The sequence below is a fragment of the Camelina sativa genome, chromosome 17, assembly GCF_030686135.1.
Source record: "Camelina sativa cultivar CO46 ecotype springtype chromosome 17, ASM3068613v1".
Taxonomy (NCBI): Eukaryota; Viridiplantae; Streptophyta; class Magnoliopsida; order Brassicales; family Brassicaceae; genus Camelina; species Camelina sativa.
Genome location: NC_141896.1, coordinates 16,452,264 through 16,480,136, shown reverse-complemented (window position 1 = coordinate 16,480,136; position 27,873 = coordinate 16,452,264). Strand labels below are relative to the sequence as shown.

Here is a 27,873-nt window from a genome sequence, read left to right as displayed (position 1 = left end):
CCTAGCATGGCGGGTTTGGACTATACAACCAACAATAAAACTATTAGTTTATCTCATATATACTATAGATTTGTAATCATAGTTTTAAAAATTAACTTATAAATTATTTAGTATATAATCTACAAAATATTACACATACTATAACATATTCTTAATATTCCAAAAAAAAATATATACACATAAAAATATACACTAACATACTATATTGTATATACCCCTCTTTAATTCTAGAGAACAAAACAAATATAAAATTTTATATTCTATCTAATAACAAATTTAATGTAATTAAGTTATAAACTTTCTAAAACGTAAGAAGAAGAAAAACAATTCTAAACAAAATTCTAAATTAATTAGACAAAAAGTTAATTAATTGAGAATTTAAAAATTAAATAAATTAAAAATTATTATTTAAAATACAATAATTTATAATTCAGTCTCGCGGTGTACCGCGGGTGAAATCCTAGTAATGTATATTAATCTATACTTTAAATCTACATTTTACTACTAAATTGTAACTGAAATTATATAAATTATGAATTGACTATTTTCCATTTATTTTCATTCAAACACACTATAAATCATAATTGTAACTCCTCTAATTAATTTATTTTAGAAATGTAAAAAATCATATAAATAACCATTATCACATCATCATCCACCATATCTCAAATTTTAAATATTTTGTTTTGTTTTTGTTTTTACATTGGTTCAAAACTCATGGTAAGAGGGTGCTTATATATTTTGTTAGATTTATCTTATATTTCATATGATTTTATAGAAAATATATTTAATTGATACTTAAAAAATAATTTTGGAATTTAATTATTAAATGTTTTAGGTAAATTTTGAATATCATAATAAATTTTTATTTTTATCATTAACAATATTTTTAAATAAGTGGTATGTTTTGATACTATAAGATTTGAATAAATAAAGTGTATCATTGACATTTAAAAAATTTATTTGTTATATATGTATTTTTAGGGAGAATTTCAAAAATGCATCTTTTTCAATTCCACTTTTCAGAAATACCATTTTAAAAAACTTTATTAAAAAAATTACAGAAACTAAAATAAATTAACATATTAATACAATAATTCGCGCATGCATGGAATATTACCTAGTTTTAATGAAATGTGTTTGACAAAATATATATATATATATATATATATATATATATATATATATATATATTGATTTATTAGCTGGATTGTTGTTCGCTTTAAGCAAGTCCACTCCCCAATGCTAACGATTTGGCCATCTAGAAAGAAAATAAAAAAATTATTTATTATAGTTGCTAATAATCAGAAACAATGACTCACCTACAAAAACAATTAAGACATGGACTTATGTAAAATACAAAGCAACAATCAATAAACAAACATAAAGTAGCTCGCTTGAGATTGTGCATTTTCGTTGAAATATAACCATGGTATTTATAGAGTTTACTGTGATGATTAGTTGTGATATCAAATCGCAAAAAATATTGGTGAACAAGGAAAATATCTTTGCGACAAATTCACAATCAATTAGTTAATTTATGTTAATTTTACTCAATTATATTTTACTCAATTTATATCTTGGTGACCCATTATATTTTACTCAATTTATGTTAATTTTCTCCATTGTATGTGAATTAGTCACTGAAAATTTAGATTTAATTCTATTTTATTGTGAGAATGTTAGCATTTGATTTAGTTACTGTATAAAACATAAAGTTGAATTTGATTTTTAAAAACATAAAAGACATATTGCCATAAATGGTAATATTTTATCAAAAATTTCTTCACCACGTTCAAATTTGTTTTTACATTCAAATATTCCACGGGTAAAATGTATTTTTACATGACATAAACACAAATTTGAAAGAAAACAAAAAATATCTTTAGTTTGTTCTACTTAAACAAGTCCTGGATCTCAAATAATAATTTTACTCATAATAATTTACTGAAATAAATTTATCATGCACATAGTGAAGGTTGTTACATAGTTATTATGAAACGACCGACCTTTTTTTTTAATAAATAATAAATAATATATATACATAAATAACTACAACTAGTGGTCCCATACCCACTAGCCACCTAACCACATTCACAATCAACAGCGGAATAACAAACCAATAAATATTCAATAAAATAACAACCAGTATTAATTCCAATCACAAACTATTGATCCAAACAACATCAATCAAATAACCAGCAATCCTAAACAATGTTCTAGGACTCAACTCTAGCAACCTAACAGAAGCCAGACAACCAAGCGAACCACTAGAACATCCTCCTCTTCATCGCCTTGATTCCACGATCACACTTTGCCTCTAGAGTATAGGATTCTTCAATGATGAAGAAGAAGTGACGAAGATTTAAGGTATTTAACTGCACGTTTTTGACTAGTTGGTATAACATAAAATCATAAAACCACAAAACCGCTAGCTAATTGGTGAGTCATAACAAAGTGCGGTCCTTGAGTTGAATTACTTCCTTAAAAAACGCAAACAGATGTTTTTCTCTTTCTTAAATAACGCAAATTACGTTGTTGTTTTCTGAATAGTGTAAAATTCAGTTTTTTGAAAACCACACTTCCAATTAGACACTTGATATGTCACCATTCATGGCCTAAGTTTACCACATCCACAAATACAGTAAGAGCGGTTGGATTATCAGAATGCAAAACAGATAGAATAGTTCGGTGTTTCACTCTCTTTTTATTGGTCCATTTAGCATTTAATTTTTTTAAAATATTATTTATTTATAATTAAATAAAAATGTAATCTATGTATACATTTTTGGAGACATTTATAAAATAAATCCTGAAGTTCATACCTATTTACAAGCATGCCATTGGTATTAATTATTAATTTGTTTTTTATTTAATTAATTAATATTAAGTTTCTGTTTTGAAAACAAGATTTCTCATCCTAAATAAATTTCCAAAACAATCAGAACCACTCCCTTTAACATTAAGTATTAAGTTTATAACTAATTTAATTAATATTAATTTTCTAATTTTACAAAACAATATTTTCTTCATACACAAATTTCCTACACAATCGGAAATTACAGAAATTTGATTAATTAAAGAAAACAAATTTAATTTGAGAAGAGAATTCTAATAAACTTTCCATACAATTTAGATTGTTTGTAGAAACTAAGTGTTTTACATAAATTCGGTTAATTGTTATAGGAGCAAATGCTATTAATTTTGGTGTAATTGTTCTACATAAATTCTGAATTTAAACAATCATTTAAAAAAAATTTATGATTTTAAAAGGTAACAAACATATTTACCATTCAATTTGATATCTTATTCGAGAAATAATAATAAAATATAAAAGATATTGCTTGCTCACAGATTTTTACTTTTATTTTTATTACATATTTAAAACTAATTTTTACTTTCACAGGTTTCGTATGATGAGTTTTTGCGGATTAAAAATCTTTGAACATATTGTCTGACCCGCCTAGCCTAGCATGGCGGGTTTGGACTATACAACCAACAATAAAACTATTAGTTTATCTCATATATACTATAGATTTGTAATCATAGTTTTAAAAATTAACTTATAAATTATTTAGTATATAATCTACAAAATATTACACATACTATAACATATTCTTAATATTCCAAAAAAAAATATATACACATAAAAATATACACTAACATACTATATTGTATATACCCCTCTTTAATTCTAGAGAACAAAACAAATATAAAATTTTATATTCTATCTAATAACAAATTTAATGTAATTAAGTTATAAACTTTCTAAAACGTAAGAAGAAGAAAAACAATTCTAAACAAAATTCTAAATTAATTAGACAAAAAGTTAATTAATTGAGAATTTAAAAATTAAATAAATTAAAAATTATTATTTAAAATACAATAATTTATAATTCAGTCTCGCGGTGTACCGCGGGTGAAATCCTAGTAATGTATATTAATCTATACTTTAAATCTACATTTTACTACTAAATTGTAACTGAAATTATATAAATTATGAATTGACTATTTTCCATTTATTTTCATTCAAACACACTATAAATCATAATTGTAACTCCTCTAATTAATTTATTTTAGAAATGTAAAAAATCATATAAATAACCATTATCACATCATCATCCACCATATCTCAAATTTTAAATATTTTGTTTTGTTTTTGTTTTTACATTGGTTCAAAACTCATGGTAAGAGGGTGCTTATATATTTTGTTAGATTTATCTTATATTTCATATGATTTTATAGAAAATATATTTAATTGATACTTAAAAAATAATTTTGGAATTTAATTATTAAATGTTTTAGGTAAATTTTGAATATCATAATAAATTTTTATTTTTATCATTAACAATATTTTTAAATAAGTGGTATGTTTTGATACTATAAGATTTGAATAAATAAAGTGTATCATTGACATTTAAAAAATTTATTTGTTATATATGTATTTTTAGGGAGAATTTCAAAAATGCATCTTTTTCAATTCCACTTTTCAGAAATACCATTTTAAAAAACTTTATTAAAAAAATTACAGAAACTAAAATAAATTAACATATTAATACAATAATTCGCGCATGCATGGAATATTACCTAGTTTTAATGAAATGTGTTTGACAAAATATATATATATATATATATATATATATATATTGATTTATTAGCTGGATTGTTGTTCGCTTTAAGCAAGTCCACTCCCCAATGCTAACGATTTGGCCATCTAGAAAGAAAATAAAAAAATTATTTATTATAGTTGCTAATAATCAGAAACAATGACTCACCTACAAAAACAATTAAGACATGGACTTATGTAAAATACAAAGCAACAATCAATAAACAAACATAAAGTAGCTCGCTTGAGATTGTGCATTTTCGTTGAAATATAACCATGGTATTTATAGAGTTTACTGTGATGATTAGTTGTGATATCAAATCGCAAAAAATATTGGTGAACAAGGAAAATATCTTTGCGACAAATTCACAATCAATTAGTTAATTTATGTTAATTTTACTCAATTATATTTTACTCAATTTATATCTTGGTGACCCATTATATTTTACTCAATTTATGTTAATTTTCTCCATTGTATGTGAATTAGTCACTGAAAATTTAGATTTAATTCTATTTTATTGTGAGAATGTTAGCATTTGATTTAGTTACTGTATAAAACATAAAGTTGAATTTGATTTTTAAAAACATAAAAGACATATTGCCATAAATGGTAATATTTTATCAAAAATTTCTTCACCACGTTCAAATTTGTTTTTACATTCAAATATTCCACGGGTAAAATGTATTTTTACATGACATAAACACAAATTTGAAAGAAAACAAAAAATATCTTTAGTTTGTTCTACTTAAACAAGTCCTGGATCTCAAATAATAATTTTACTCATAATAATTTACTGAAATAAATTTATCATGCACATAGTGAAGGTTGTTACATAGTTATTATGAAACGACCGACTTTTTTTTTTAATAAATAATAAATAATATATATACATAAATAACTACAACTAGTGGTCCCATACCCACTAGCCACCTAACCACATTCACAATCAACAGCGGAATAACAAACCAATAAATATTCAATAAAATAACAACCAGTATTAATTCCAATAACAAACTAATGATCCAAACAGCATCAATCAAATAACCAGCAATCCTAAACAATGTTCTAGGACTCAACTCTAGCAACCTAACAGAAGCCAGACAACCAAGCGAACCACTAGAACATCCTCCTCTTCATCGCCTTGATTCCACGATCACACTTTGCCTTTACCTGCACCACAAACACATATTGAGATGCATGAGTATTTGATAAACACTCAGTGAAGAAATCCTCCCATCTACTGGGCTATACACACAAGCAACAATGATTCCAAAGTTCCAAACAAGCAACAAACAAAACACACAAACCAGGAAATCAAACATCGTCTCGCTGGAAGGGAGGTGTCGACCGACACCAGCCGAGTGTCGACCGACACTGGCCTTGGTATCGACCGACACTACCCCACAGTGTCGATCGATGCCCAATTTGCTGGTGTCGACCGACACCAAGTGGTATTGATCGACACTCCCTCTGCAACCGTGATCCGCACGAAGTCGAGAGTCGAATCTCGCTCCCAAATCTCCTCCAAATCGTCCAATACTCAAAACCCAAGCCTTATACCTCCGTAGGAACCTGTATCAACCAATCCCAGCAAGAGAAACACACAAACAAGCAACAAACAAGCAAGAACAAGGGAATCAAAGGCTTACATTAGCCATGGTCATGCACTCACCTCTCTGTAGGAAGATTCTGACCAATAAAAACGAATCCCTCACTCCTAGCAAGCTTCTAGCACCTTCCCAGCCTTAGATCTCTCAAGAACAGCAAGGAATCTCACCAGTCTCACCAAAATCTCAAGAACTCTCTTTCTCTTCCTTTTTCTCTCAAAAACGTTAAACGGCGACAAGAGAAAACTTCCCAAAACCCTTCTGGTCGACCACACACTTAAATATCTCGGTTTAATGGTTTTTCCTAAACCAACCCGGTCCAAATCGATAATTAAATCGAACTGGTCGAACCAGAAAATTAGTGGTGTTGACCGACACCCCCTTGGTGTCGATCGACACCCATCCCCAAAAACCAATTTTTGGTTCGCGGAGTTTACAATTCTCCCCCACCAATCACCTTCAGACTGAGTGAATATATACTTCAGGCTCTTATGATATGTAAACACCTGTACCTTTGCACCATAAAGTTAAGATCTCCAAATCTTCAGGGCAAAAACTACAGCACCCATCTCCAAATCATGAGTAGGATAGTTGCCTTCATGCACCTGCAACTGCCGCGAAGCATAGGCAATCACCTTCCCACGCTGCATCAGAACACACCCCAAACCAATTATAGATGCATCTGTATAAACCACATAGGGTTCTCCCTGCTCAGGCAAAGCCAACACTGGCGCAGTAGTCAACATCTCCTTCAGGCTTGCAAAGCCTTCCTCACACTCTTCTGACCAGACAAAAGGAACATCCTTCCCTGTCAACTTAGTCATAGGACGTGCTCTGCTTGCAAACCCCTGCACAAATCTCCTGTAATAACCTGCCAATCCAAGGAAACTCCTATTCTCTGTGGCATTCTGCGGTCTAGGCCAATCTCTGATAGCCTGAATCTTCTCTGGATCCACAGAAACCCCCTCTGCAGAAACAATGTGACCCAGAAAGCCCATCTCACGCTGCCAAAAACTACACTTCCTCAACTTGGCAAACAACTTCTGCTCCCGCAGCTTCTCCATAACTGCCCTCAAATGCACTGCATGCTCCTCAGGACTCTTAGAATAAACCAGGATATCGTCGATGAAAATGATGACAGACACATCCAGAAACTCCTGAAACACGCTGTTCATCAATCTCATAAACGCTGCTGGCGCGTTAGTCAACCCGAAAGGCATCACCACAAACTCATAGTGCCCATACCTCATCCTGAAAGCAGTCTTCCTCACATCTGCCTCATCTATCGGTATCTGATGATAACCCGACGCCAGATCTACCTTAGAGAACCAAGTAGCACCCCTCAACTGATCCAACAACTCATCGATCCTAGGAAGAGGATACTTGTTCTTCACAGTGACCCGGTTCAAACCCCGATAATCAATGCACAACCTGAAACTCCCATCCTTCTTTTTCACAAACAACACCGGCGCTCCCCACGGTGATACACTAGGACGGATGAATCCTTTACTCAATAAATCCTCTAGCTGCTTCTCCAGCTCTGCCATCTCTGCTGGAGTCATTCTGCAAGGAGCCTTGGATAATGGCATCGTCCCCGGTTCCAGTTCAATGGTAAAAGGATCCGACCGAGATGGTGGTAATCCCTGCAAAGACTGAAACACATCCTCAAACTCCTCCACTACTGGAATACCGCTAACCATAGACTTCCCCACTGACTCTGGCATAGATATAGTAACCAGATAAGCCTCACTGCCCTTCTCGATCATCTTCCCAGCCTGAATGGCTGAGATCACGAGACTCCCCCAAGTCGGTCTAATACCCTGAAAAACCAACTTCCCTCATGAACCCTCAAACTCTACTCTACCCCGATGGCAATCCAAATGCACCCTTTGCCGATGCAACCAATCCATCCCGAGAATAACATCATACAACTCCACTGGGCTGATAAGCAAATCCGCTAGCCACAACTCTCCTGCGATCTGAATATCAATTCCTCTAGCTCGTCCAATCACTCTCAGGAACTCTCCTCCCGCAACTCTGACAACTCCTGCACGCTCTCCAGGATCTCCGCTGATCCCCGCACACTCTGCACACTCTGGAGTAATGAAGCTATGTGAAGCTCCAGAATCAAACATAACATGGGACTTAAACCAGCCCACCAAAAAAGTCCCTACACAAACCTCATGTGTTGAGAACCTAACACTTTATCACAGGAAACATATAGAATATGAACCTATTGAAATTCACAAAGTTTAAGTACCAGAAAATATACCTGTGATCACCCCAGCACTGGTTCCACCAGTCTCTACTGTTGTGTAAACCCGTGGCACTTGCTCAATCTGTGCCACCTGCTGACCTCCAGGCTGCACCTGCTGCAACGCTGCCACTGCTGCCGGCTGCAACTTGGGACAAAAAGGCCTGATGTGCCCAGTCTCCCTACAATGATAACATACCCGAGGCCCTGTCGTCGGAGCACTCCTCTTGGGACAACTAGCAACCCTGTGATCCTTGCTCCCACAACCGAAGCAACTCGCACCACTCGGCTTCTGCGTAGCCTCCCACCTCCTCTTGGTTCCCTGTGCAGACCTACCGCCCCTGCTGGAACCACCCTGCTGCTAAGCCTTACCAGGCTGAACTGATGGAGCTACCGCCACTGACTGTGCCCGGATATCCTCCTCAATCTCTGCTGCAGTCTCAACCAGCTCTGCACGCGTAGCATAACTCCGCCCTCTACAGTGAACTCGCAAATCATCACGTAGAGCCCTCAAAAACCTCCTGATCTGAGCCTCCTCAGGCTCCATAGCCCGAACCCCATAACAAAGAAGTCGACTGAACTCCAAGACCAGCTCCCGCACTGACAGCGTCCCCTGAGATAACTGAAGGAACTACACCTCCAACCGGTCCAATGCCTCTCTAGGAAAGTACTTGCGGTTGAACTCCAAGATGAAGTCCGCCCAAGTCATCTCCCTCTGCACCCTCCTAGCAGCCACTGATCTCCACCATATCTGAGCATCACCAACCAAATGATGAACCCCTATGTCCACCCAAAACTCCTCAGGGCATCTCAGAGTATGGAAGTTACGTTCCACAGTCGCCCTCCATGCATCCGCCGCAGTAGGATCTACACCTCCTGGAAACTGCTCGGTACGAATACGGCCCATCTTTGTCAGCATGCTGAGATAACGAGAATGGACTCCCACATCCGCAGCCACTGGCTGCCGATCCTCCGCCACTGGCTGCCGCTCCTCCGCCACCACTGGTGGCACTACCTGAGCCTGAGCCGGTACCACTGGTGGTAACCGTGCTACCAACTGTGCTAGCAGAGCCGCAAAGTCAGTACCAGGGACTCCACCCGCTGGGACTCCCACACCCGGGACCCTAGCATCACCGGCCACTGGAGCATCAACACCGCCCCCTCCTGCCACACTCACGGAATCCCCCGGATCACCCTGCGACTCACCAACACCCTCAGCTGTCACACTCTGGTCCTCGGTCACACTAACCACTGGGACTCTGCCCCTACCACGACCACATCCGCATCCACGACCACGTCCACGTCCACGACCTCGACCAGCCACAACATCACCTCTAACCATCTGCACTACCATGAACAAAAGGCTAAGCAAACAATTACTATTTAAACACAGAAATATAAACTCACCGTGAATCACACAGTCGGCTCGAAGAGGATGTTCTAGGACTCCATGCCACACACAATTGACTAACTCACATAATCAATCAGGACATGCAATCCCAAACATCACAACAGAAACCTAGTGAACCCAAACCTAGAACCGTAAGGGCTCTGATACCAAAATGAAACGACCGACCTTTTTATTTTTTAATAAATAATAAATAATATATATACATAAATAACTACAACTAGTGGTCCCATACCCACTAGCCACCTAACCACATTCACAATCAACAGCGGAATAACAAACCAATAAATATCCAATAAAATAACAACCAATATTAATTCCAATCACAAACTAATGATCCAAACAGCATAAATCAAATAACCAGCAATCCTAAACAATGTTCTAGGACTCAACTCTAGTAACCTAACAGAAGCCAGACAACCAAGCGAACCACTAGAACATCCTCCTCTTCATCGCCTTGATTCCACGATCACACTTTGCCATTACCTGCACCACAAACACATATTGAGATGCATGAGTATTTGATAAACACTCAGTGAGGCAATCCTCCCATCTACTGGGCTATACACACAAGCAACAAATGATTCCAAAGTTCCAAACAAGCAACAAACAAAACACACAAACCAGGAAATCAAACATCGTCTCGCTGGAAGGGAGGTGTCGACCGACACCAGCCGAGTGTCGACCGACACTGGCCTTGGTGTCGACCGACACTACCCCACAGTGTCGATCGATGCCCAATTTGCTGGTGTCAACCGACACCAAGTGGTATCGATCGACACTCCCTCTGCAACCGCGATCCGCACGAGTCGAGAGTCGAATCTCGCTCCTAAATCTCCTCCAAATCGTCTAATACTCAAAACCCAAGCCTTATACCTCCGTAGGAACCTGTATCAACCAATCCCAGCAAGAGAAACACACAAACAAGCAACAAACAAGCAAGAACAAGGGAATCAAAGGCTTAGATTAGCCATGGTCATGCACTCACCTCTCTATAGGAAGATTCTGACCAATAAAAACGAATCCCTCACTCCTAGCAAGCTTCTAGCACCTTCCCAGCCTTAGATCTCTCAAGATACAGCAAGGAATCTCACCAATCTCACCAAAATCTCAAGAACTCTCTTTCTCTTCCTTTTTCTCTCAAAAACGTTAAACGGTGACAAGAGAAAACTTCCCAAAACCCTTCTGGTCGACCACACACTTAAATATCTCGGTTTAATAGTTTTTCCTAAACCAACCCGGTCTAAATCGATAATTAAATCGAACTGGTCGAACCAGAAAATTAGTGGTATCGACCGACGCCCCCTTGGTGTCGATCGACACCCATCCCCAAAAACCAATTTTTGGTTCGCGGATGTTACATATTATATTCTCTCCGTTTTTTTATATGACTCTTTATAGGATTGTGCACACAATTAAACCAACAAAAAAAATCTGCATAATATAAATTGTTAAAACCAAATAAAAACCTAATCAATTTTGTATAGAATTGTGAAAAAATAATTTATTTTAAAACAAAAATATAAGTCTAAAAGATCATCTAAAAAAGAATGGAGGAAGTATGGAACTTTATTAGTCCACTATAATTAGAACCAAATGTGTACATTTGATTTAGTATATTTCACATATCATATTATGTTATTATATATGATTATTTATACTAAAAATGTGAATCATATTTTTTGACTAGAAAAAAAGAATCATATTAATTTACATAAATATGGTAAAATGTAAATTTGTTTTTAACATAAGTTAACTAAGATTTAACTTGTGGTGTACCGCATGATAATTTTATTTATATATATTAATTTAGTTTTTCATTTGATAGTAAAGTTATATTATTTCGATTTTTGTGTGTTTTTTTTTAATTTAATTTGCAGTACATGTGTAGTTACGTAATTTAAACTGCAGGTCACCACACAATTTTTTTTCATTTATATATATAAGGATTTAATTTCTTGTAGTTTCGATTTGATATCAAAATTATATAATTTTAAATTATTAGTATTTTTAAATTTAAATCGTGGTACATGTTTAATTTAATTTATTAATTTGAACCCGGTACATTGCATAATAATTTTTAATTTTTACATATGATGATTTGATATTAAATTTTAATTTTTAATTTGAACCACTTATATTTTCTCCTCATCTAAAAATATTTTACCAAAATCGATTTTTTAATGTATATTATATGACTAAACCAGTTTTGTTGCCATATACTCCCTCCGTTTCACAAAGAGTGTCATTCTGGAGATTTTCTTTGTTTCACAAAGAGTTTTTACAATTCCAATGCATTATTTTATATTTCCAATGCATATTTTACATTAGATTTTCTAGGTTTACCCTTAATTTATAACTAAATTAACCTACTCCCTCTGTTTCATAAAAAGTGTCATTTTAACATAATGCATACAAATTAAGAAAATTATCTAAATTTCCATTTTACCCTTTATAAATGTACTAAATTTTTTTCTCTTTCTAATTAATTAGCTCAAATTATAGGGATAAAAAAAGAATTTAAACTTTAAAACTGCATTGAAAACATAAAATGACACTCTTTTTGTAACAAAGAAGATGTGTCAAAATGACATTCTTTGTGAAACAAAGGGAGTATTAAATAAGGGCATATATATATTTCAATGTTTTCTTAATTTGTGTGAAAAGTGTTAGAATGACACTCTTTGTGAAACAGATGGAGTATTACTTATTGTTTTATTTTGTGAACTATTTTAGAGGTTAAGTTTGTATTGTAAATAACTTTTGAAATTAATATAACTAAAAAGGTAGAACATACTTCAAAAATGGAAATATAAATAAATAAATAAAAACAAATTTTCTAATTTAATAATACAAAAAAAAAACACTTAGCTAAAAGTGGGTTAACACACCCCAATTATATACTATAACAAAGAACATGGGAGATTTCAGTCTGAGTTATAAGAGAATCTGATTAAAGCTGATATCAAAAGTCGCAATCTAGCTAACAACCAGAGCTATTCTGGAATCAGAACCGCCAGGAAAATCGAAAACTAAGTCACCACCACAAATTTCTCTCTGTTGTGGAAACGAAGTAGGGAAGTGTGATTGTTTGAAGATGAATGAACAACGAAGTAGGAGACGCCGTATGTGCCTATCTTGGAGATCACTACTTGTCATCTGTCTGAAATTTTCAAATGCGCAGAAACGAAAAAACGGCAGAAATAAAATTATGATAATCTCAATTGGTTGCTGGAAAATGTAACAGAAAAACAGAAGAAACATCTAATTGTTAGATCAAAGTTTATACCACAGGGGAAATATTAGATTGTCGAAGAGCACGAAGCTGTGTGCTTTCCATGTTTTCAAGTAACTGAGTTACTGTGTTCAAATGAACACCGCTGTGTTGAGACAAGAAAAGCCTTTAAAATTAGAACACGAGTATTCTTCAATATTAAAGGGAGTATTCTCTCATCACATTTCTCAGTCAATGGTTTTGAAGGCTTGAAGCTATCTATTAGAGTCAAACTCCAATTGATACAAGTTTTGAATGATTTAAATTGGATGCTGTTCAAAAAATAGGGTAGTTCTTGCAAGCCAAAGAAAATCCAAACCTGTGCAATCCACTTTCTATATGAGCGTCCAGAGATGAAATCACTTGAGGAAGCTGCGCCAACGCCTTAAAAGAAAATGAGAAATGCCATAAGACACACAAGTCATTATTGATTTCATACATTCTTGATTCTTCTACACCATAACACATACATACTTGTCCAGTGGCCTTAGTCAGTGAAGCTTTCGCCAAAAGATTCTTCGGGAGCTTTGCCTTAGGAGGAGATAACTAGATTTCCAATGAAATAGAAGGCATCTTCTTCTTAGAACAACAACGAAACTGTTGCATCTATGTCTGAAATTATTTCACCAAATCCCCATTTTATATCATCAGAATCAACCCTAAAGGTCTTCATCAAACAAACCTAATCAAAACCAATCCCTAGAGCAACAACAAATACAGATTTGATCAAAGACTAATCTTACTTGCATACTTGTAGCTAAAGCCACCAAAAATCTCATCCCCACTTCATCACTAATTCACTCCTTAGACCAAATTCAACCTCTAAGATGCTAAATTAACAAGGATGCAGATTTGATCACAGTCACAGGTTCGAGAAATTTCCAAAATTTGTTGAGAACATGTTTTAATCAACAAATTAAGAATCATTCAACCTTAAATCGCATATAATCCAATCGCACCATCTTCATCGGTGACTATGGGAAAAGGGTTTGAAGAATAAATACCTGAGAAGAAGACGACTGACGCATCAGTTGGAGAAGATTAGCAGTAGAATTAACGGCTTGTGTGATCTGATCGGCGACGACTGCTTTCGCCGTTCGATCACCTCCGCCGATTCCTCTTGAATTTTCCGATGCCGTCGCCATTTTCTCTTTCCCCAAGTCTCGGTTTGTTCACTTCTCTTTTTTAACAAATGGGAAAATATAGCTCTTATCTTGTAAATATAAAAATTTGATTTATTATTAATTCAATTTTTTCTTGTAAATATAAAAATTTGATATGTTATTAATTCATTTTTTGATATATTATAAAATACTTATTATTGTTATACTATTTCATATGCAGTATAATTTATCATTAATTCAGTTTTTTTCTCATTAAGCTTGATGTCAAAATTAAGTATAATATATTATATCTTATTATATAAAACTTGATGTTAAAATTACTCATTAACAATATTGTGACACATATTAATTGTATCATTCAGATGTTGACAAATATCAATTCTGAATTAATTAAAATTTTAAAAGATAAAAATGTAAAAATTCAAAACTTACCATTAGAAAGTTTTGTAAAAAAGTAAAATAGAGAAAAGAAAACTTAATTTTATTTAAAACTAGGTGATTACCCACACTCTTGAGTGGGCAAATACTGATTATAAACAATAATTTTAACATTTGATTTTTATTTTATTATTTTTTTAGATTTAGTTGTAATTTATATATTTTTATAGTCATCAAAATATTTAGTCTTGTAAAGAAACAAACTATGGTAAAAAATGTCAAAACATATAATGAAGCCTCAAAATATTTTATTATTTTTTGAGGCCAATTAACAGTTTTTTTAAAAAAATTTAATATACTACTTTAACATCTTAAATTTCACTTGATCCTTCGATATTTTAAAAAGTCTATGTTTCCTTTTTTTTTTAATATAAAACATATATAATTTGGTAACGTCCAACAAATTATATTGATTCTAAGCTGTAATATTCTCACAAATGGCACAAAAAATAATTTTAACTTCCAAATTTAGCACATCATCTCTAAAGTTATAATATAGCATTATAGGTCAAAATTAAACCCTAAACTCTAGATACTAAACCTTACCCTCTCTAAAATATACTTTAAATGTAAAGTAGAAAACCTAAACCAAAAAAATTCTAAACATATTAAAATTATGTAAATTAAACCCTAAACTATAAATACTAAACCCTATGAGAGTTTTTCGGGGTCACATAAGATTGTGCCATATCTTCAAATTTAACATTTTTAAAAACAGAAATCTTCTCGAAATAAATATTTACAATAGATTCCAATATTTATTTTCCATTTAAAAAAAAAAAAATAGAATATGAATATTTGATTTCCGATTTTTCTGATTTTCGTTTTTTAAAAAGAATTATATTTAAAAGTGAAAGAAAAATTATTCTGTATAACATTTTTAGAAATAGTGATTTTCTCAAAAAAAAAAGATCCGCCATATATTCTAGTATTTATCTTCTATTACTTTTAAATTTTAGTAAACAAAAGGGAAAATTTACAATTTTTATATAGTGTATATATTGACCATAAGGCTCTCGATATTAACCGTTGGGATAAAGAGCCGTTGGGATAAAGAGAAGAATATTCTTGGGCGGTGCATTTAAGAGTTGTGTTCAACTTTGGGAAGGACTATATCTCCTTCCTTATTCCCTATGTGATTTATTAGGGTGTAGCCCTAGTTCTCTTGTAAACCTTTAAGTGTATCTTATGAAATATAAGTCTTTTCACATTCTCTTGGCCGTCTTCTTCTTCTTCTTCTCATTTCTTCCGCTTAATTCTAACATGGTATCAGAGCATGTTTATCGATCTATGATTCTATAAACCTTCTCTTCTTTTCTTTCTCGGTTTCCTCTTTGATTCTACCTTGTATTCTACTCTCTTATTCTACTCAGCTCACCATTCTATTCGCTAGTCTACTCTTTATTCTATTTGCTATTCTACTCTATTCAACAATGGACAACAACAAGCCTATTGTGACCCCGGTGGTGCTCAAGGGAGCAAACTACCTGTTGTGGAAGAGAACCACAAAGACCGCACTCAGTGGCCGAGGACTTTGGATCCACGTTGAAACGGACCAACTTCCCAAGAAAGTCACTAAGGAGAGCGGTAATGAGGAAAAGGAAGAAGACAAGGAGGCTGATCTCGAGAAGGAAGTTAAGTGGTTCCAAGAAGATCAGACCGTGCTTGCCATTCTCCAAAATTCGTTAGACGCACCTATCCTTGAGGCCTACTCGTACTGTGAAACGGCCAAGGAGTTATGGGAGACGCTGGCGAACGTTTATGGGAACGTGACCAACTTGACTCGCGTGTTTGAAGTCAAGAAGGCGATTAACGGTCTCCATCAAGAAGATTTGGAATTCACGAAGCATTTTGGGAAGTTTAGGTCATTATGGGCCGAGCTTGAGATGCTCCGACCAAGTACAATAGATCTGGCTATCCTCAACGAACGGAAGGAGCAAGACAAGGTATTTGGCCTCTTGCTCACCCTTAACCCGGCGTTCAATGACTTGATTAAGCATATCCTCCGTGGAGACAAGCTGCCTACGCTTGAGGACGTGTGCTCACAAGTTCAAAAGGAACAAGGCTCCCTTGGTCTCTTTTGTGGAAAGGAAGAATTGGCGACCGCGAACAAAGGTGTCTACAAGCATGATGACCGGAGAGTGATGGTGTGCGACCACTGCAAGAAGAAGGGACACATGAAGGACAAGTGCTGGATCCTCCATCCTCATTTCAAACCGGCTAAGTTCAAGGCGCATCTCTCGCATGAAGGATCAAGCGGACAAGGTTCCAGTGCGGCAAACCAAGGTAGTGCAGCGGCTACGGCTATGGCGGCTTCGCTTGGGGATCTTGTGAGAAAATCCGACCTGGAGGCCCTCATCAAGTCCATTGCCGCTCTAAAGGATTCTGGTATCACTTTCTTTGCTTCACAGCCTAGTAAAACACTTGTTGTAGACTCGGGTGCTTCTCACCACATGATAAGTAACCCTAGTCTCATACACAACATAAAACCGGCTGTGGGAAATGTTATTATTGCAAATGGGGATAGAATACCAGTTAAGGGTGTAGGAGACTTGAAGCTGTTTGATAAGAATTCAAAAGCTTTCTTTATGCCTACATTCACCTCTAATCTTTTATCGGTCAAGAAAGCTACAACTGATTTAAATTGCTATACTATATTTGGTCCTAACAGTGTGCATTTTCAGGATATTAAGACTGGAAAGGTCCTTGGAGGAGGAGATGCTAAGGGAGATCTCTATGTCCTAGAGAAAACCTCATCAAGTTCACCTAATATGTTTTCTTTGATATCGAACCTTAATAGTATCTCTAGTGATGTGTGGCATGCTAGACTAGGCCATCCCCATTCTAGAGCTTTTGAATTAATGTTGCCTAATGTTTCTTTTGATAATTCAACTTGTGAACCTTGTATTCTTGGTAAACATTGCAAGTCTATTTTTCCTAAATCAACTACTATTTATGAAAATTATTTTGATTTAGTGCATTCTGATGTTTGGACTTCACCATGTTTATCTAGAGACAATAACAAGTATTTTGTGACTTTTATTGATGAAAAATCAAAGTATACTTGGCTTACCTTATTACCATCTAAGGATAGAGTCTATGATGCATTTGTTAATTTTCAGAATTATGTCACTAATTATTTCAATGCAACAATAAAGGTACTAAGGTCTGACAATGGAGGGGAGTACACAAGTCACAAACTTAAGGCTCATCTATCCAAACATGGCATCCTACAACAAACTAGCTGTCCCTATACGCCCCAGCAAAACGGTGTTGCCGAGAGAGAGAACCGACACCTCATGGAAGTGGCGAGGTCAATGATGTTTCAAACCAATGTCACCAAACGGTTCTGGGGAGATGCTGTGATGACGGCTTGCTACTTGATAAATAGGACTCCTACCAAAGTTTTACAAGATAAATCCCCATATGAGGTACTAAACCAAATTAAACCTTCTTTGGACCACTTACGCAATTTTGGGTGTGTGTGTTTTGTTTTGGTTTCAGGAGAACAAAGGACTAAGCTCGATGCCAAGAGCACCAAATGCATGTTTATTGGCTACTCAACAAGTCAGAAGGGCTATAAGTGCTACGACCCGGCTAATGGCCGCCTTCATATCTCTCGCGACGTGAAGTTCCTTGAACACCAAGGATACTATGCGACAAAGGACTGGGACAGCCTCAAGGACCTATCTCAACCCAACTCGGATCGTGCAGCCAACCTTCGGTTTCTCCTAAACCACCTAGGCATCACAACACCATCAAATCAACCGGATCACGCTCCTCCTACTCAGACTCCAAATGAACCGGAAGTAACCACTATACCGACAGTAGATGAGGAAGATCAAGAAAATGCCTCCGAGCCGCTTGTTCTTCCTACTGATGCACCATGTGCCGAACCAGACCATGTGGACAAAGACCATGCCGTGGTTACGACCGACGTTCCATCTCAGGCACATCCCTCCGAACCGCCTGTTCCCCTTCGGCGAAGTGAACGTCTCAAATTTCATCCGTCGACATGGAAAGACAAAAGGGTTTACTACAATAATCAGGCCGTGGCTCATCCAATCCAAGCTGTGTGTTCGCTTGACCTTGTTCCTCAAGACCATGCTGCTTTCCTCACCAAGATCGACGCTCAGTTTGTCCCTCAAACCTACGATGAAGCCAAAGAACACAAAGAATGGGTCGCGGCCGTTGAGGATGAGACCGATGCTATGATTAGGAATCATACTTGGGATGAAGATGATCTTCCAAAGGGAAAGAAGGCGGTCAGCTCGAAATGGGTCTTCACAATTAAATATTTGAGCAACGGTGATGTGGAACGCTATAAGGCTCGTCTCGTCGCTCGTGGCTTTACACAAACTTATGGAGATGATTACATGGACACATTTGCCCCGGTAGCCAAGCTCCATACAGTTCGTGTTGTCCTCTCTCTTGCTACGAACCTCTCATGGGATCTTTGGCAGATGGATGTCAAGAATGCCTTCCTTCAGGGGGAGCTTGAAGAAGAAGTGTATATGCACCCTCCTCCGGGCTTAGAACACATTGTTGCTCCAGGCAAAGTTCTACGTCTTCGTAAGGCCATCTATGGGTTGAAACAATCTCCTCGGGCGTGGTATCACAAACTGAGCTCAACGCTTCGCACCAATGGCTTTCGTCGATCGGAAGCAGACCATACCTTGTTTACACTTCGCACAGCTAGTGGTCGCGTGGTGGTGCTTGTCTATGTGGATGATATAATCATCACCGGCGATGATAATGCCGGCATTTCCACCACTAAGGCTCTTCTCCACTCCGCATTTGATATAAAGGATCTTGGTGAACTTAAATATTTCCTTGGGATTGAAATCTCTAGATCACCGGAAGGGCTGTTTCTCTCCCAACGAAAATATACGCTGGACTTGCTAAAGGAGACTGGTAAACTTGGTGCAAAACCGGTCTCCACGCCGCTTGAAGAGGGTTACCAGGTCAAGCGAAAGGAGGAGATGAAGAAATCACCAAATGCGCCGGTGAACAGACTGGCTGAGCCATATGAGGATGTGGGAAGATATAGAAGGCTGGTGGGCAAGTTGATCTATCTCACTATCACACGTCCGGATCTTTGCTATGCCGTGAATCAAGTGAGCCAACACATGAAAGCGCCGACTAACTTTGATTGGAACACGGTTGAGAGGATCCTATGTTATCTCAAAGGGAGCCCTGGCCGAGGCATTTGGATGGGGAAGAACAACAACACTGAGATCGTCGGCTATTGCGACGCGGACTATGCGGGTGACACAACCGATAGAAGGTCTACGACAGGGTACTGCACGTTTATTGGTGGGAACCTTGTTACTTGGAAGTCGAAGAAACAGAAGGTAGTGTCTCAATCAAGTGCCGAGTCGGAGTATAGAGCTATGAAGAAGCTCACCAACGAGCTCACATGGCTTAAAGGCCTTCTCAAGGACCTTGGGGTGGAGATTGACAAACCTATCACTATGCATTGTGACAACAAAGCGGCAATACATATTGCAACCAATTCGGTCTTCCATGAAAGAACCAAACACATTGAGGTGGACTGCCATACGGTACGAGAGAAAATTGAAGAGGGAGTAGTCTTGCCGTGTCACACGCCAAGCAAGGATCAACTGGCTGACATCTTCACAAAGGCCACTAGTCCACAGATTTGCGAATACATCTCAAGCAAACTTGGAATAGTCGACCTCACACATCCATGAAGGATCTCTTCTAACCCGTGAAGATCATACTCTTTTCCTTAACATGGTTTTGTCCCATGTGGTTTTCCATGTTGAGGTTTTTAACGAGGTGGTCTCTCGCGGGTTCCAAGCTTAGTCATTATACTTGGCTAAGCTTGAGGGGGAGTATTGACCATAAGGCTCTCGATATTAACCGTTGGGATAAAGAGCCGTTGGGATAAAGAGAAGAATATTCTTGGGCGGTGCATTTAAGAGTTGTGTTCAACTTTGGGAAGGACTATATCTCCTTCCTTATTCCCTATGTGATTTATTAGGGTGTAGCCCTAGTTCTCTTGTTATATATATATCTTCTCTTGTAAACCTTTAAGTGTATCTTATGAAATATAAGTCTTTTCACATTCTCTTGGCCGTCTTCTTCTTCTTCTTCTCATTTCTTCCGCTTAATTCTAACAGTATATCCTTCTAAAACAATTTCAAATAAAAAATGCTTGTAAGTTATTAGAAAACTCTTCCTAAGTTTCCTTAATCTCCTATCTTTCTTGATAAGCATATGAGAGATTAAGTCGCGAATCCAATTAATATTCCTTCCTTCTTCTTTCTATCAATTTAAGAAGAAGAAGAAATATTAGTCACAAATATTAATCCCAAATATTTATTTAAATATTAGTCATAAAACATATTTAAATTTATTTGTAAATATAAAGAAATCCAAGTTTTTTAAAAATTACCATAATTTTTTATGAATAGAATCCACCATAGTTTTTCTGGAACTATAATCATTACAAAAATAATTAGCAACAATATTATTTTAAAAAAATAAGGATTCGGGTTAGCAAAAGTAATACATGAATTTCAATATATTCAATTTTGTAGATCCACAATTATGATCAATGATCACCCATGAATTCAACTGAAACAAACAAATTATGAAACAAGTTACATATAACTAAAATTATAATTTAAATCTATTTGGAAACAGAAAGAAATCCAAGTTTTTAGAAAATTACCATAAATTTGTTATGAATAGAATCCACTATAATTTTTCTGCAAGTATAATCATCACAAAAAAAACATTAGCAACAATATTATTTTAAAAAATTAAGGATTCAGATTTGCAAAAATTAATACCTAAATTTCATTATATTCAGTTTTGTAGATTCACAATTATGATCAATGATCATCCATGAATTCAACTGAAACAAAAAAATATGTATTAGGTTAAGAGCATAAAAATAGAATCCGATGAATCATATAAAAGACTAGGATTATAATACCAAAAGTTGTCTTTGCTCCTTTGCTTGTAGAATAAAAACCTCATCGAATAAAAATATGATCATGTTTAACCAAGAAAATAAAATTAAATAACAATCACAACCAAAAAAGCAAATAAACACAATTATTAATAATACCTCGCCGATTTGATTTTTTTGCTTGCTTAATTCAACTCGTTCGTCCAGTCTTGTTTTTGATCTTTGATATACAAAAAAACACCCATGGTCCGTGACAGGTAGACCTAAAACACAATCAAACATTACAAAATGAGTAAAACTTTTGATATGATTCAACATAATAATTAAAAATTATAGCAGCATAAAATTAATTCATGCAAAGCACCAAAGCAATAGCACATCAACATGAAAAAAAAAAAAAAAAAATCATACAATAGTAAACTTGATTCATTAGAAGCACAATAATACAAAAAAAAAATTTATACTCTCAAAACAATATGTTTAGCAAGAAAGGAAAGGAGCTCTGACAACAACAAAATAATTGTAGGAAGAAAAAGAGAGTTCCAGAATAGGTATAACCGTATAATGTGTTGAAAAACGTGCGATGGCAATGGCGATGGCGATGGCGATTGGATCTAGTTTTTGAATGGAGGTTTGATGTTCATATATTTTACCCTGTTTTCCCTTAGTTTATTCACATCTTTTGCATGTTTTGCTATCCATTTTGACCATTGTTGCATAGCTTTAGGACTAATCATGCATTAGAGTTTAGTTGCATTGCATTTGCATCTTTTCATGCATAAACATGTGATTTTGGATCTCAAGGAGCATGGAAGCAATGCTGAGGAGAAGTGAAGCAATCATGAAGGAAAAGCAAGAGAGTTAAGGCTGAAGAAACAAGGTCCAGAGTCCCACTCGACCGCCCACTCGACCAGACACTCGACCGTGTGCAGAGAGGGACTCGACCGAGTGGAAGCTGCACGAGAGAAGCCAACTCGACCGGTTACTCGACCGAGCACCAGGTCGAGTTGGCCGAGCCGCCTAGCTATTTTGTCTTTTAGCATTTTTAGGGCTTCCACTACTTTTTCTATTTAAAGACCTTGTACCCAGCAGCCACCAAGAGTCCAGCTTTTTAGAATATTTAGAAACCTAGTTTTTACCCTTTTGAGAATTATTCGTTTTGCACTTTTATTTTTCTTAGATCTTGTACTCTTTTAAGAGAGAAAACACTAGATTCTTCAATATTGTTGGTTTCATAACTTTCAGAATATTGAGAATTTGAGTTTTGTTCTTTCTTCAATATTATAGATTTCTGCTTTATCTTTCATTTGATGCAAGTTTCAGTATTTTCTGGGTTTATGACTTTGATGTTCATCATGTGTTCTTGTGAGTAGTAGCTTAGGATCTTGAGGATGGGTTAGGCTGAGCTGTGTTTGAAGTTTGTTTGGTTTGGTCAGGCTTGATTGTGGTAGAATCTCTTCTAGGCTAGATGTTCTTAATGCTGATCCTATAACTGAGAGGGTAGGGTTTGATTTCAAGCATCTTAGCATCACACCAATGTTTAAGGAGCATAGATAAGGCTAGATCTAGAGCTTACCATTAGGCTTGCTAAGAGATTAGAGGTCTTGTTTGGTATGAGACATATTGCTTAATGCCTGCTTGTGTAGATTCTTTTCTGTGTGAGAACAAGTCTAGAGATGCATAGGTTTGATTGTTTCTTGCCATGAGAGTGGATTAAACCTGTCTTAGAAATATATGTCTAGAGATTAGCTCAAAGTTTGCTTGAGATTCGTTGACCAAGTTAGATGACCTCATTCATTAGTCCAGCCCATGAATCCCTCCTCAAGGCCTTCCTTGTTTATTGATTTCTAAGTCTTAATCCTGCTGTTTGATCTTTGTTTGATTCGCTTGTGTATTGCTCTGTTTTTCTTGCATTGCTCTGTTTCACAGATTTGTCCAGCTCGACCCTGCACTCGATCTACACTCGATCGAGTGCTTGCTCGAGTTCATCCCCAGAACTCTTGTTTATGATTTGTAGTTATCCTGTCTTATCTCTTGTTTCATTCTAGTTGCATTTCTGTTGCATTTACTTAGTGTCATGTTCATTACTTATCTTGCATTAGTTCATTAGCATAGTTTCTATTTCTGTTCTAGCTTCATAATTGCTGTAATCAATCTGTTCCATTTACATTTAGCATCTAGGTCTAGTAGTTTTACTTTTTGCTCTTTACATTTCATCAATAGGATTTTTAGTGACAAACATCCTTTGCATACTTGGCTTAACTTAGGCTCATTTACACATCTTGATTGTTCACAAACTCTCAGATTGGATTGACACCTCTTATACTGCAACTGCATAAGGGGAATTGAAACACCCAGCCATCCATTCATTTCATATCTCACCATCACTCACATTCATCATCCATACCACAAATATATGTGTTTCAATTTGGCGCCGTTGCCCATTTGAGAGTGTTTTTGTGATATTTAGGATCATCATTAGTCTAAAATTAAGTTCGTTTATCCACTTGTAAAGTTCCTGAACTCGAATCTTCTTTTGTTTGGCTGTCTTGAGTTTCAGGTACCCACTCGACCAACCACTCGAGCACCACTCGACCGAGTCGTGATTGAGCACTTGATCGAGTCAGACATCGTATCTAAATAGACACCACTTCCCAGTCGACTCGACCACTCACTCGGGTCTGTTGATGCACACCAGGTCAAAGGGGAAAGATAATCTTCAAAGGCCTATTGACAACATCCACAGGCTGCAAAAGGGTTTGAGACATAAGCAAAGAAGAGTAGTTCCAGAACAGCAAAGAGATCAAGTGGTAATGGAGCAACATGATCCAGCTCCAAGACCAAGGAACATTGGTGCTGGAGACGCACCCAACACACACAACCAGAGAGCTAGTATTGTGCCACCCACAGTAGCAAACAACAACTTTGAGATCAAGAGTGGATTGATCTCCATGATCCAAGCCAACAAGTTCCATAGGTTGCCAATGGAGGATCCTCTAGACCACCTTGATGAATTTGATAGAATCTGTGGTCTTACAAAGATTAATGGAGTTAGTGAAGATGGATTCAAGTTGAGGCTCTTCCCATTCTCACTTGGAGACAAGGCTCACCTTTGGGAGAAGTCTCTTCCTACTGGAGCAATAACCACATGGGATGTTTGCAAGAAGACTTTCTTGGCCAAATTCTTCTCAAATGCAAGGACTGCTAGATTGAGGAATGAAATTTCTAGGTTTGCTCAAAGAAACAATGATAGCTTTTGTGAAGCTTGGGAGAGGTTCAAAAGATTTCAGACTCAGTGTCCTCACCATGGCTTCAGCAATGAGTCCCTCCTAAGTACCTTGTATAGAGGAGTGCTTCCCAAGATCAGAATGCTTCTTGATACAGCTTCTAATGGCAACTTCCTCAACAAGAATGTGGAAGAAGGATGGGAACTAGTTGAGAACCTTGCTCAGTCTGATGGGAATTACAATGATGATTATGACAGAACCATAATGTCCACATCTACTGACCAAGAGGACAAGTACAAGAAGGATTTGAAGATGGTCAAGAGAAGCTTGACAAGATCCTTCGTAGCCAACAAAAGTCCATTCACTTCATTGGTGAAGAAGAGGTTCCAGTTCAAAAGGGGGAGAATGAGTTTGCTGAGGTCTGTTATATGCAAAACCAAGGTGGATTCAAAGGCTACAACCAAGGAGGGTTCAAGAACAACAACCTCTCCTATAGAAGCAACAATGTAGCAAATCCACAAGACCAAGTTTATCCACCTCAACAGCCTCAACAACAGAACAACTATGTCCCCAAACAACAACATCAAGTGTTCCAGCCTCAATTGTGTCCCCTACCAGGGTTTCAGACTAACCAAGGCCAAGACCAAGACTTAAGAGCCATGATGCAACAGTTGTTGATTGGGCAAACACAAGGAAAGATTGAGGCAGCAAATAGATTTGCTGAGTTGAACAGGAGGATAGCAGATATTTATAGTGAACTCCATGCCAAGTTTGACACACTGACATCCATGATTGTGACCATGGAGACTCAACTAGCTTCTGCCCCAATGCAAGACAACAACAAAGGCAAGGCCATTATGCACTCTCTAGAATCTGCTCATGCTATCAATCTACGCAGTGGAAGGGTTCTACCAACAAGAGAGGGGGCATTACCAGACACTGAGGACAGTGGTGTTCAAGATGGGGAGGTTTTTCAACAAGAAGAGACTCAGAATGAAAACGTCATCGAACTCGACCCACCACTCGACCATTCACTCGACCGAGTGTGTGATCGAGCACCCGATCGAGCAGCCTCTTAGGAGAAAATTAAGCCAGTTACTTCCAAAGAAAAAGAAGTCTGGTTCATTCCTCCTCCTTACAAGCCTCCACTACCTTTCCCAAGAAGATTTAAGAAGCAGATGGTTGAAAAATACAAGGCATTGTTTGATAAACAAGTTAGAGAGATTGAGCTTAGGATGCCTCTAATAGATGCCTTTGTGATGATTCTCCCTTACCAGAAATTCTTGAAAGATGCTGTGATGGAAAGGATCAAAGAAGTTCAAGGAATGGTGATTCTTAGCCATGAGTGCATTGCTATCATCCAAAAGCAAGTGAATCCTCAAAAGCTAAGAGATCCTGGTTCATTCACTCTACCTTGCTCTATAGGCCCTTTAACTTTCAACAGATGCCTTTGTGATTTGGGAGCCTCAGTAAGCCTAATGCCTCTATCGTTGCTAAGAGCCTAGGGTTTACAAGGTACAAGCCATGCAATATATCCTTGATCTTAGCTGATAGATCAATAAGACTACCACATGGTGTTTTGGAAGATCTACCAGTTAGAGTTGGAGCAGTGGAAGTCCCAACAGACTTTGTAGTCTTGGAAATGGATGAAGAACCAAAAGACCCTTTGATATTAGGGAGACCTTTCCTAGCTACAGCAGGAGCAATAATTGATGTGAGACAAGGGAAGATTGATCTTAACTTGGGAGAGGACCTCAAAATGACATTTGACATTGTGGAGACTATGAAGAAACCAACCATTGGAGGGCAAGTCTTTTGGATTGAAGAGATGGACAAATTATCAGGAGAATTGATGGAAGAACTAGCAGAACAAGATCACCTTAAAACTGCTTTGACCAAAAGTGGGGAGGAAGGATTCATTCATAAAGAAACCAAGGCTTATGAGGAGATATTGGACTCCTGTAGAGAATCAGACCATCCAGAGGTTTTTGAGGGATTGCCTGCACAAAGAGAGGAAGTCTGGTCAGTTCAAATAGCAAATATGGATAGCTCGACCACCCACTCGAGCACACACTCGACCGAGCACCAAAATCACTCGACCGGGTGGACTGCCGAGTCTTCCACAGATGACTGGTCTGAACTGAAAGCACCAAAAGTAGAGCTGAAACCTCTCCCATCTGGGCTAAGGTACGTTTTTCTAGGTGAGAACTCTACTTATCCTGTGATAGTAAATGCTAAGTTGAGTAAGAAAGAACTTGATTTGCTAGTTGTTGAGTTAAGGAAGTATAGAAAAGCTATTGGTTATACTTTGGATGACATTCAAGGACTTTCACCTAGTCTCTGCATGCATAGAATCCATCTTGAAAATGAATCTTACTCTAGCATTGAACCTCAAAGAAGGTTAAACCCCAACCTAAAAGAAGTAGTCAAAAAGGAGATTCTTAAGTTGCTTGATGCTGGTGTAATCTATCCTATCTTTGATAGTACTTGGGTTTCACCAGTTCATTTCGTCCCTAAAAAAGGAGGAATTACTATAGTAAAGAATGATCATGATGAGTTAATTCCCACTAGAACCATTACAGGACATAGAATGTGCATTGATTATAGAAAGCTTAATTCAGCTACTAGGAAAGATCATTTTCCTCTTCCTTTCATTGATCAAATGTTAGAAAGATTAGCTACTCACACTCACTACTGTTTCTTGGATGGATATTCTGGATTTTTCCAAATTCCTATTCATCCTAATGATCAAGAGAAGACAACATTCACATGTCCATATGGTACTTTTGCCTATAGAAGGATGCCATTTGGATTATGTAATGCACCAGCAACTTTTCAAAGATGCATGATTTCTATCTTCTCTGATCTCATTGAGGATGTTGTTGAAGTTTTTATGGATGACTTCTCTGTCTATGGAGACTCATTTTCTTCTTGTCTTGCTAATTTGTGTAGGGTTTTAAAGAGATGTGATGAGTTCACAGTCAATGGTCA

At 36.5% G+C, this 27,873-nt stretch overlaps 1 protein-coding gene and 1 non-coding gene across 5 annotated transcripts; both read right to left on the bottom strand.

The window, feature by feature from the left end:
• Positions 1-12,670: 12,670 nt before the first annotated feature.
• Positions 12,671-14,368, bottom strand: LOC147923884 (tobamovirus multiplication protein 2B-like). 4 transcript variants are annotated; one of them, XR_015585909.1, is made up of 5 exons: positions 14,155-14,340; positions 13,621-13,696; positions 13,470-13,534; positions 13,166-13,256; positions 12,671-13,039 (listed from the first exon to the last, which is right to left on the bottom strand). XR_015585909.1 is itself a non-coding variant. In XM_087494020.1 (5 exons), exons 1-5 carry the CDS (start codon positions 14,293-14,295, stop codon positions 13,025-13,027), a joined length of 384 nt encoding a protein of 127 aa, XP_087350146.1. In that variant the 5' UTR covers positions 14,296-14,368; the 3' UTR covers positions 12,671-13,024. The 4 variants fall into 4 exon arrangements, 3 of the variants coding, with proteins under 3 accessions (XP_087350146.1, XP_087350148.1, XP_087350147.1); XM_087494020.1 differs by having other exon boundaries at positions 13,625-13,696; positions 14,155-14,368; XM_087494022.1 differs by lacking the exon at positions 13,621-13,696.
• Positions 14,369-24,861: 10,493 nt separating this feature from the next.
• Positions 24,862-24,968, bottom strand: LOC147923883 (small nucleolar RNA R71). Its single transcript, XR_015587912.1, has one exon. It is a non-coding gene; the product is annotated as a small nucleolar RNA R71 (small nucleolar RNA).
• Positions 24,969-27,873: the final 2,905 nt, after the last annotated feature.

What these genes read in the sequence shown, in the direction of transcription:
- LOC147923884 (XM_087494020.1), bottom strand. Translation starts at nt 14,295, where the DNA reads ATGGCGACGGCATCGGAAAATTCAAGAGGAATCGGCGGAGGTGATCGA. An exon ending in GTCAGTCGTCTTCTTCTCAG is followed by an intron (nt 13,697 to 14,154) that starts GTATTTATTCTT and finishes TTGGAAATCTAG; the next exon opens with TTATCTCCTCCTAAGGCAAA. An exon ending in TGACTAAGGCCACTGGACAA is followed by an intron (nt 13,535 to 13,624) that starts GTATGTATGTGT and finishes TTTTCTTTTAAG; the next exon opens with GCGTTGGCGCAGCTTCCTCA.